This window comes from Takifugu flavidus, chromosome 20 (assembly GCF_003711565.1).
Source record: "Takifugu flavidus isolate HTHZ2018 chromosome 20, ASM371156v2, whole genome shotgun sequence".
NCBI classification, from domain to species: domain Eukaryota; kingdom Metazoa; phylum Chordata; class Actinopteri; order Tetraodontiformes; family Tetraodontidae; genus Takifugu; species Takifugu flavidus.
Genome location: NC_079539.1, coordinates 2,562,143 through 2,573,468, shown reverse-complemented (window position 1 = coordinate 2,573,468; position 11,326 = coordinate 2,562,143). Strand labels below are relative to the sequence as shown.

The window sequence follows — 11,326 nt, the reverse complement described above, 5'->3', positions numbered from 1 at the left end:
ATTAGAGAACGTGTGTAACAAACTGTTAATCATGGTAATTTTCATGTTTTTAGTTGGATAATGCATCACCTTTGGCACGGCCAGCATATATTAATATATATGTTGGAAAATTATAATGCAATTGTAAAAGTTTGAGGTCACCCTAAAATGTATGACAGGCAGCAGTCAGCGTACAGAGAATAATGCATTTTGCAATGTTTCTTAACGCCACTTTTCAAAGCTGATGATTTTTTTCCTATAATTATTTACAGACTCTTGTTTGATTGTGCTGAGACAAGGCAACAAGAGCAGCATTGCAATGACATTGGAGATGCTACACTGATTAACTGCAAATTTACTTCGGAAATAATGTAAATTATTCCACCTATTTAGTAACACATTGTAATTGCCATTATTTTATATTTAATTTTATTCATAATAATCATTGCACATATGGTTGTTCCTTTATTTTATTTTTTGACTCCCGCGAAGACATGGAAAACCCTCGCGTTTTCTTTGACATCACAATTGATGGCGCCAAAGCCGGCAGGATTATAATGGAGGTAAACAAACGGACGAGACGCGCCATGTTTTGCATATCGTCTCATTTTAACTCGTGAAATAATTAGTATAGATAGTAGATGATTTCAGGTATGATTGACGTTTGAAAGCGAGGCCACCTATATTAATATTTAAACATGCGATTAACTGCACATGCGCAGGCCAGCAAAAAAAACAGAAATAAACACAACTCATAAGGTATTTCCCATTTTTTAATGCATCTGACTGTAATGAACAACAGTGTCTTTACACTACAGAAAATTTCCGTGCTTTGTGCACTGGAGAGAAGGGTTTTGGTTACAAGGGGTCCACATTTCATCGTGTCATCCCTAAATTCATGTGCCAGGTACAGTCATGTCACCCTGCTTCCTTCACATCTAAAGTTTAGTTAGTAGGCTTCCAATGAATGCCGTTTCCTTTCTTGAGGGTGGTGACTTTACCAACCACAACGGAACTGGAGGCAAGTCTATCTATGGAGAGAAGTTTGCTGATGAGAACTTCCAGTTGAAGCACACAGGTATGGGAACACTGTCCATGGCTAATGCTGGGCCTAACACCAATGGATCACAGTTCTTCATCTGCACAGCTTCGACTGACTGGTGAGCTCTTTCAGGTTCAGCAGTTCCTGTTTAAAAGGTTTCCTACATACTGATTTGTCCCCATTCCTCCTCAGGCTGAATGGGAAACATGTGGTGTTTGGCAAAGTTGTGGAGGGCATCGATGTTGTCAAGGCAATTGAGAAACAAGGCACAAAGAGTGGCAGTCCTAAAGCCAAGGTTGTTATTGCTGACAGTGGTGAGCTAAAATAAAGACACAGAGCTGCTAATGTTCATGAATTCTTTTACATCTATATCCCAGTGAATATTAAGTGTGATGCACATCTGCAGCATCAGTAGAAACAAGCCGTTAACTCCAACTGATTCAAAATATTTGTGTCCCATGATGATATTTGTATTTTTTACCTTATAAGCTGTTATTTAACTGCCCTATTTGTTAAGAAATTCAGAATTTAAAAATGGTGATTGTGTAAATAAATGAAATTTGAAGCCCTGTGTCTCTTCGTTTTCTTCTGATTTAGATTGAGGTTAGCAGACCATCGTCAACAGGCTTTACCGCCACCTACCGGACAGAGTAAATGTTCTCTAAATCTGTCGTTTATGCATCAAATTAGCTTTTAAATGCATTTTAAATAGATGAATAACATAAAATCTAATTGTGGTGCTTGTCTTTATGTGATACAAAAACCATTTTGTGTAGGTATTTAAGGACGTTTATTACTGTTATATTGCTAATCAGTATTAAAGTAAATAGTAAAGTCATAGTCTTCTGGCATTTGATCAAAGTTCTGATATCACCTGTGCGTATTCTTTCAAACTGCAAAAGATTGCCAGCTATAAAACTGATCAAAATACAATAATACGACTCCTCCCCCATCGCGTTGCTTCAGATTTGCTATGAAACCCCGTGTTAATACCAGTGCCTTACAGTTTATTCACCGTCTAATTTTTATTTACACACGAACAATCTCTCCAAAGGTTTTACTGAGTAAACGCAACATTAAGGTCCCCAAATATAGTTGTGTTAGCGTCACAAAAACTAGATTTGGCATTATTGGACGTGTTTAATACAAATCTCTGCCCAGTCCAATTCTTAAGTACACGGCACCTAATACTTCAATACTGTTGTAAATTGAGTTAAAATTCTCTCATCCTATGCAACTAACTAGTCACTCCAGAAGTACCTTTGACAGTAGCTCTTACCTTATTGCAGTTTTTTTTCCAATCATGATGCCTTCGTACCCTGAGAAGGCAGAAGCCTCGTTCTGATCTTTTTTAGAGGTCGTCGTGCATTGAGAATGGAATACTTCATACTTCTGCACCACGCATGAGCCACAACTGCTGATTCTGTCGCCATGCAGCGGTGAACCCGCCCCTGTTGCATTCCTGTTGGCCAGGAACAGCGAGCCCCCTGCTGATTGGCCTTCCGCCATTGCGTCACAGGTGCATCAATCCCTATAAAATTCAGGCTGCGAAAATTCTTCGTTTATCGTCTGGGACACGCCGAAGCGCTTTTTTTCTGTTTTCAAAATGGCGGCAACACGCGTTTTCTTTGACATCGCGTTTGATGGAGCTCCAGCGGGGAGAATTGTAATGGAGGTAACATGAACGCCTGGATTTATAATGCGTAACTCGCTTGTTCTGTGCATTAAAAATGCCCGCTGTCTTTTTGCAGCTTCACGCTGATGTGGTCCCGAAGACTGCCGGTGAGTACCTTTGAATGCGGATAAATCGTGAATTTCAACTCGAACTTGGACGCTACGGTGGAATGCGGGCTTTTTAGGCGTCTCCGGGGTGGATTTATGTCCGTTTGAGGCCTCTTTACGACCGCATGAACCGTACATTGAAATTCAAAGATGGGAGGCCGTGGGTGAGGCAGGAAGCGCGAGCTTGAAGAACCAGTTTCAGGGCCAAGTGCGGTTGTGCGCGACCACGTGGACACCGTCCTCGAGGACGGAAGAATGAGGAACTTCGGCTCCTCCGTCTCCCGCTTTATTTTATTGCGACAGACTTTGACTCGGCCTAGTTGCGGTTTAAAATCGGTTTATATCTCGACAATAGCGCTACTGCGGCGAGTTGTGGCGTTTTGGATCATCGGGATCTTGACCTACGAAATACGGTGACGATGTGCGGGGTTTGACCACTGGTCGTCATCTTGACGTTTGCAGTTCGCTCTTGGTTTTGCGGCTTTGTTCTGCGCGGGTAAAGCGGGATTGACGTTGGGATAATAATTACAGAAAACTTCCGTGCATTGTGCACTGGAGAGAAGGGTTTTGGCTACAAGGGCTCCATATTTCATCGTATCATCCCCGGTTTCATGTGCCAGGTACATTCTTGCACGTTCTATACTTGCTAACATTTTAAAATCGTGGCTTCATAATTGCATGCACATGAGCTTTTTTTTTATTTAAAACTCAGGGTGGAGACTTCACCAACCATAATGGTACTGGAGGCAAATCCATTTATGGGGAGAAGTTCGCTGATGAAAACTTCAGCTTGAAACATACTGCACCTGGTATCCTGTCCATGGCCAATGCTGGTCCCAATACCAATGGATCACAGTTCTTCATCTGCACAGCCGCAACGTCCTGGTAAGCTTGGTCTGGAACATGTACTGCTAAAATGTTTAAATGTGTTGATCCTATTTATCTTTCCTCCAGGTTGGATGGGAAGCATGTTGTGTTTGGCAAAGTTGTGGAGGGAATAGATGTTGTCAAGAAGATGGAGGCAAAGGGCTCAAGAAGTGGCAAAACCGCCGGCAAGGTTACCATCGCTGACTGTGGCCAACTGTAACTGTCCACCCCTGACCTATAGCACAAAGCACGGGCTGAGGGATTCCAATACTGTATAATTACGGGTTTATACAGCTGGATTGAAGAGAAGGACAGTGAAAGCTGTGAGTTATTTCATATATAACTTGTTTCTCAAGCACATGTGTAAAATCCTGTGAGATAAAATATACGGTCACAGATTTGTCTCTTTAATCTAAATGACTCCTGAAGAGACAAAACCAACATTGTTTCTGGCCTCCCTGCATTCCCTTATATCCTGCTAAAGTCTTAAAATGGTTTGAGAAGAGAGTATACATTTTCTAAAAATAAAAAAAGCTAGTTCTGAATATTAAATTGGCGTAAAATATTCACATGGGGCGACCATTCAGTCCGTTTCTACTTAACATGAAGTCATTACTGCTTTTATACACCAGATGTGATGTAGCTTTTTGTATGTGATGTAACTTTCATGGGTTTTGATGAGAATAAGCCAATGCATAATTTGACCTTTTAAAACAAAAACATGTACAATAATCATGTTTTTCTAAATGAATCTTGCTGAGGTTCACTGCATCTCTAACATCATTCAGCACTGAAATAACACAAACTCCCATCTTTGCCTCTGTTGATTTTACCCTCTTTTGGGGCCTTTTAGGGTTTACTGTATATGACTACAACTGTATGTTATGGCATTTTCTGCCGTTAGAATGATGCTAGTATGTTTTCGGATCATTACATACACATTACATAGATCAGTACATAATTTTAATTTCTGTATATACTTTACAATGTACATAATATAAGAGTCTTTATTTTTTTCTTTTAGTACTTTTCTGTATTGTACACCACGGGCTACCGCTTTAACGTGGAATTTCCCCGATGTGGGATCAATAAAGTCTTTTATCCATATCCTATCCTTATTTCACATGCATAACCCATCATGGCACGGGTTTATGTACTGTATAATCAGCTGTTTTCATTAGAGAACGTGTGTAACAAACTGTTAATCATGGTAATTTTCATGTTTTTAGTTGGATAATGCATCACCTTTGGCACAGTCAGCATATATTAATATATATGTTGGAAAATTATAATGCAATTGTAAAAGTTTGAGGTCACCCTAAAATGTATGACAGGCGGCAGTCAGCGTACAGAGAATAATGCATTTTGCAATGTTTCTTAACGCCACTTTTCAAAGCTGATGATTTTTTCCTATAATTATTTACAGACTCTTGTTTGATTGTGCTGAGACAAGGCAACAAGAGCAGCATTGCAATGACATTGGAGATGCTACACTGATTAACTGCAAATTTACTTCGGAAATAATGTAAATTATTCCACCTATTTTGTAACACATTGTAATTGCCATTATTTTATATTTAATTTTTATTCATAATAATCATTGCACATATGGTTGTTCCTTTATTTTATTTTTTGACTCCCGCGAAGACATGGAAAACCCTCGCGTTTTCTTTGACATCACAATTGATGGCGCCAAAGCCGGCAGGATTATAATGGAGGTAAACAAACGGACGAGACGCGCCATGTTTTGCATATCGTCTCATTTTAACTCGTGACATAATTAGTATAGATCAGGCATGGGCAAACTAAGGCCCGGGGGCCACACGCGGCCCGTTAAACGTTTTAATCCGGCCCGCCAAACTTGAAAAATTAAATGAATAAACCTTGTTAATGTTAAATTTTCACTGCAATTCTGGTGTTTTCCCACTAGAAAAAAGACAGTCAGGAGGAGAGTGATGGTGATATCCTGAAGGATAACAGAACTTTCAGTGCTTTAAAATAGAAATGGTTATTAATTTTTTTTTTAAAAGGCACATTTTATTCATTTGATTTTAAGTGTTTTAAGACTCATTCCAAAGTCAGATATTTTGTTGTAATGCTTCTCTTCATTTTCATTTGAAATTAAAGCACATGTTTTCTCCAATCCCAAGATGTGTATTTTTTCTCCAATGAGGTGAGGTTACCAAAGCACTCCATCCATCCATCTGCTCCTGGTCCGGCCCCTTTGTCAAATGTTAGAACCCATTGTGGCCCACGAATCAAAATGTTTGCCCACCCCTGGTATAGATAGTAGATGATTTCAGGTATGATTGACGTTTGAAAGCGAGGCCACCTATATTAATATTTAAACATGCGATTAACTGTGCACATGCGCAGGCCAGCAAATACGTTCCCCTGAGTGATCTTCTGATGGAAACACCCATCAGCTCGGGAATACAGTCGAGGACAGGTCACTGATGGCTCTGTTAACAGACACTTTGTAGATTTATTCTCTTTCTCTCACAAATGACAGAGAATTGTTTTTCTTTTCGGAATTATTTTCATGCGATTGTTTTTACACAAAAAGTCAATTTTTTGTTCAACTAGATTAAAAAGCATAACTTGATTGTTTTTGCTTTCACCCAAATGAAACATACGATTTTTTTTAATCTCATTTATTTGCAGCTCCGAGCTGATGCGGTCCCAAAAACTGCAGGTAGTTAAATCTTTTATAAGCATCCTCCAAGATGTGTTCAAATATATGACTAAAAGAATCTTAATTTAAGAACTAATGTGTTGATTTGCAAATACATAGATTACATAACATAACTGATTTGGCTTTTAAATACAGTGATCCCTCGCTATATCGCGGTTCATCTTTCGCGGCTTCGCTGCTTCGCGGATTTTTTTTTTTTTTTACAGTGCCTCTGAATCCTGATTGGCTCAGGGGCTTTACTGTTGTCTATAATAAAATATTGACGCTGTACTGTATTGATTTTTCACTTGTCAACAGTTTTCGTTTCTGTACATTCTGCCAACTTTACGTTTGCATTTTTTCAATTGAAGACACACGTGTTGATAAAGAGGAGGAGGACGGACTAACACTTGGTCGCTTAGCAACCATGGTGAGAATGGCCACTGAACTTCAGCGCACGGCACAAGAATGGGACCCTTTGATGAGTCGTTCATTGCAGTTCTCAAATATAATTGAAGGTGGCATATCCGTTTATAAAAATCTTCTTGCCCAGAAAAAGAAAGAGCGCCAACAACTACCCATACAAACTTCTCTTCTCTCGAGAAGACTCAGTAGAAACAGACGCTACAGCGGAGCGGAGTCAGGACGCAGAGGCGCAGCTGGGACTGTGAAATACGCGAGTGACAATGTTTCCAATCTTGTATTACTAGATTAAAATTATTGTTTTAACAAATTTTGGTCTTTAAAACAGGTTTTGATGTTGGTTTCATTCTACTGTTCAGTATTGCATTGTAAAATAATTTAAAAAAATAAAGTTGCTACTTCGCGGATTTCACTTTTCGCGTGTTACTTTTGGAACGCAACTCCCGCGATAAACGAGGGATCACTGTATGACCTTATGTATTCAGTGACCCAACCCAATATTGTCTCTGATGTATATAAAACATTAACCTTGTAAACACTTAAAAATGCCTCATTTTCAAGACTGCAGTATCATTGAAAATCAATTGTGCCAATGATTTTCACTGAATCTGTCAAAGTCTTTCCATCATAATTTCTGAGAGAAAGAATAAAAAGGGATGCAAAATGATAAAGTGAACAATACTAAGATGTGACATTTCAAGGCAGCACACAAAATTAACCCAAAACTACAATATGACCAAGATAGTGTAGGAAAAAACAGAAATAAACACAACTCATAAGGTATTTCCCATTTTTTAATGCATCTGACTGTAATGAACGACAGTGTCTTTACACTACAGAAAATTTCCGTGCTTTGTGCACTGGAGAGAAGGGTTTTGGTTACAAGGGGTCCCATTTCATCGTGTCATCCCTAAATTCATGTGCCAGGTACAGTCATGTCACCCTGCTTCCTTCACCTCTAAAGTTCAGTTAGTAGGCTTCCAATGAATGCCGTTTCCTTTCTTGAGGGTGGTGACTTTACCAACCACAACGGAACTGGAGGCAAGTCTATCTATGGAGAGAAGTTTGCTGATGAGAACTTCCAGTTGAAGCACACAGGTATGGGAACACTGTCCATGGCTAATGCTGGGCCTAACACCAATGGATCACAGTTCTTCATCTGCACAGCTTCGACTGACTGGTGAGCTCTTTCAGGTTCAGCAGTTCCTGTTTAAAAGGTTTCCTACATACTGATTTGTCCCCATTCCTCCTCAGGCTGAATGGGAAACATGTGGTGTTTGGCAAAGTTGTGGAGGGCATCGATGTTGTCAAGGCAATTGAGAAACAAGGCACAAAGAGTGGCAGTCCTAAAGCCAAGGTTGTTATTGCTGACAGTGGTGAGCTAAAATAAAGACACAGAGCTGCTAATGTTCATGAATTCTTTTACATCTATATCCCAGTGAATATTAAGTGTGATGCACATCTGCAGCATCAGTAGAAACAAGCCGTTAACTCCAACTGATTCAAAATATTTGTGTCCCATGATGATATTTGTATTTTTTACCTTATAAGCTGTTATTTAACTGCCCTATTTGTTAAGAAATTCAGAATTTAAAAATGGTGATTGTGTAAATAAATGAAATTTGAAGCCCTGTGTCTCTTCGTTTTCTTCTGATTTAGATTGAGGTTAGCAGACCATCGTCAACGGGCTTTACCGCCACCTACCGGACAGAGTAAATGTTCTCTAAATCTGTCGTTTATGCATCAAATTAGCTTTTAAATGCATTTTAAATAGATGAATAACATAAAATCTAATTGTGGTGCTTGTCTTTATGTGATACAAAAACCATTTTGTGTCGGTATTTAAGGACGTTTATTACTGTTATATTGCTAATCAGTATTAAAGTAAATAGTAAAGTCATAGTCTTCTGGCATTTGATCAAAGTTCTGATATCACCTGTGCGTATTCTTTCAAACTGCAAAAGATTGCCAGCTATAAAACTGATCAAAATACAATAATACGACTCCTCCCCCATCGCGTTGCTTCAGATTTGCTATGAAACCCCGTGTTAATACCAGTGCCTTACAGTTTATTCACCGTCTAATTTTTATTTACACACGAACAATCTCTCCAAAGGTTTTACTGAGTAAACGCAACATTAAGGTCCCCAAATATTCACAAAAACTAGATTTGGCATTATTGGACATCTCTGCCCAATTCAATTCTTAGGTACACGGCACCTAATACTTCAATACTGTTGTAAATTGAGTTAAAGTTCTCTCATCCTATGCAACTAACTAGTCACTCCAGAAGTACCTTTGACAGTAGCTCTTACCTTATTGCAGTTTTTGTAGTTTTTTTTCTCCAATCATGATGCCTTCTTACCCTGAGAAGGCAGAAGCCTCGTTGTCTGATCTTTTTTATTTGAGGTCGTCGTGCATTGAGAATGGAATACTTCATACTTCTGCACCACGCATGAGCCACAACTGCTGATTCTGTCGCCATGCAGCGGTGAACCCGCCCCTGTTGCATTCCTGTTGGCCAGGAACAGCGAGCCCCCTGCTGATTGGCCTTCAGCCATTGCGTCACAGGTGCATCAATCCCTATAAAATTCAGGCTGCGAAAATTCTTCGTTTATCGTCTGGGACACGCCGAAGCGCTTTTTTTTTCTATTTTCAAAATGGCGAAACCACGCGTTTTCTTTGACATCGCGTTTGATGGAGCTCCAGCTGGGAGAATTGTAATGGAGGTAACATGAACGCCTGGATTTATAATGCGTAACTCGCTTGTTCTATGCATTAAAAATGCCCGCTGTCTTTTTGCAGCTTCACGCTGATGTGGTCCCAAAGACTGCCGGTGAGTAGCTTTGAATGCGGATAAATCGTGAATTTCAACTCGAACTTGGACGCTACGGTGGAATGCGGGCTGTTTAGGCGTCTCCGGGGTGAATTTATGTCCGTTTGAGGCCTCTTTACGACCGCATGAACCGTACATTGAAATTCAAAGATGGGAGGCCGTGGGTGAGGCAGGAAGCGCGAGCTTGAAGAACCAGTTTCAGGGCCAAGTGCGGTTGTGCGCGACCACGTGGACACCGTCCTCGAGGACGGAAGAATGAAGAACTTCGGCTCCTCCGTCTCCCGCTTTATTTTATTGCGACAGACTTTGACTCGGCCTAGTTGCGGTTTAAAATCGGTTTATATCTCGACAATAGCGCTACTGCGGCGAGTTGTGGCGTTTTGGATCATCGGGATCTTGACCTACGATGTGCGGGGTTTGACCACTGGTCGTCATCTTGACGTTTGCAGTTCGCTCTTGGTTTTGCGGCTTTGTTCTGCGCGGGTAAAGCGGGATTGACGTTGGGATAATAAAGGAAGTAACTGTCTTACAGAAAACTTCCGTGCATTGTGCACTGGAGAGAAAGGTTTTGGCTACAAGGGCTCCATATTTCATCGCATCATCCCCGGTTTCATGTGCCAGGTACATTCTTGCACGTTCTATACTTTGCTAACATTTTAAAATCGTGGCTTCATAATTGCATGCACATGAGCTTTCTTTCTTTAAAACTCAGGGTGGAGACTTCACCCGCCATAATGGTACTGGAGGCAAATCCATTTATGGGGAGAAGTTCGCTGATGAAAACTTCAAGTTGACACATACTGGACCTGGTATCCTGTCCATGGCCAATGCTGGTCCCAATACCAATGGATCACAGTTCTTCATCTGCACAGCCAAAACGGCCTGGTAAGCTTGGTCTGGAACATGTACTGCTAAAATGTTAAATGTGTTGAGCCTATTTCTTTCCTCCAGGTTGGATGGGAAGCATGTTGTGTTTGGCCAGGTTGTGGAGGGAATAGATGTTGTCAAGAAGATGGAGAAAAAGGGCTCAGAAGGTGGCAAAACCGCCGGCAAGGTTACCATCGCTGACTGTGGCCAACTGTAACTGTCCACCCCTGACCATGTCTGAATATGCCTCCAGTTAAATTTTCAAATGACTGCATCTCAAATACATTAAGTGAACCTCTCTGTGGTTGTCTCTTCATTTTTAAAACTGTCCACTAACATTTAATGGCTTATCTGATCATTTGAAATGACCGTTGCATTTATTTTTACCTCCAACCAGCGCTTGGTAAATGCAGCGTAATGACAGGACCGGAGTTTTGCTGGCTCACACTGGAAATTCTCGACCGTGATCAAGCTGAACTTTGCTGCCTTTAACCCCCAGTCTGCTCGGTATGGAGCCGCTATTAACCCTGGTACACAGGGTGTGTTCTCTTCCTGCTGCTGTCTGACTCCTGGCCGTCGGAAAACTACGAGGTTCTGCTGAAAACTGCATCTGTTTCCGCGGGGACGCGCACGCCGAGTAACTGGGCTTATCCGTCAAATATCGACGGTCACCCCTACGACGCCGATATTTCGACTTTGATTGAATATAACAACTTCACTCTCGGCATTTTCACTTTCCTCAAAGCGCACAATGGATTTTTTCCCCTCCCAAACGTGCCCGAAGGCTGCGGAAAACTCGCACTGAATCAACCAGGAAATGGGCGGAGCAACTGTGAGAGTGCGACTCGTTTTTTGG

The 11,326-nt window shown here is 40.8% G+C and overlaps 3 protein-coding genes, 1 long non-coding RNA gene and 1 pseudogene across 4 annotated transcripts; 4 read left to right on the top strand and 1 right to left on the bottom strand.

Moving 5' to 3' along the window:
• The first annotated feature begins 437 nt into the window (after positions 1 to 437).
• Positions 438 to 1,594, top strand: LOC130517615 (peptidyl-prolyl cis-trans isomerase-like). Its single transcript, XM_057019617.1, has 4 exons — positions 438 to 542; positions 728 to 886; positions 967 to 1,139; positions 1,214 to 1,594. Exons 1-4 carry the CDS (start codon positions 474 to 476, stop codon positions 1,347 to 1,349), a joined length of 537 nt encoding a protein of 178 aa, XP_056875597.1. The 5' UTR covers positions 438 to 473; the 3' UTR covers positions 1,350 to 1,594.
• A 953-nt stretch (positions 1,595 to 2,547) lies between these two features.
• Positions 2,548 to 4,777, top strand: LOC130517255 (peptidyl-prolyl cis-trans isomerase-like). The gene is made up of 5 exons (XM_057019037.1): positions 2,548 to 2,696; positions 2,773 to 2,803; positions 3,335 to 3,423; positions 3,516 to 3,688; positions 3,758 to 4,777. The coding sequence occupies exons 1-5, from the start codon at positions 2,628 to 2,630 to the stop codon at positions 3,888 to 3,890; spliced, it is 495 nt and encodes a 164-aa protein (XP_056875017.1). The 5' UTR covers positions 2,548 to 2,627; the 3' UTR covers positions 3,891 to 4,777.
• A 143-nt stretch (positions 4,778 to 4,920) lies between these two features.
• LOC130517252 (peptidyl-prolyl cis-trans isomerase-like) lies at positions 4,921 to 8,402 on the top strand (annotated as a pseudogene).
• Positions 7,551 to 9,218, bottom strand: LOC130517259 (uncharacterized). Its single transcript, XR_008947663.1, has 2 exons — positions 9,083 to 9,218; positions 7,551 to 7,818 (listed from the first exon to the last, which is right to left on the bottom strand). It is a non-coding gene; the product is annotated as an uncharacterized LOC130517259 (long non-coding RNA).
• A 171-nt stretch (positions 9,219 to 9,389) lies between these two features.
• Positions 9,390 to 10,770, top strand: LOC130517254 (peptidyl-prolyl cis-trans isomerase-like). The gene is made up of 5 exons (XM_057019036.1): positions 9,390 to 9,496; positions 9,573 to 9,603; positions 10,136 to 10,224; positions 10,316 to 10,488; positions 10,555 to 10,770. The coding sequence occupies exons 1-5, from the start codon at positions 9,428 to 9,430 to the stop codon at positions 10,685 to 10,687; spliced, it is 495 nt and encodes a 164-aa protein (XP_056875016.1). The 5' UTR covers positions 9,390 to 9,427; the 3' UTR covers positions 10,688 to 10,770.
• Positions 10,771 to 11,326: the final 556 nt, after the last annotated feature.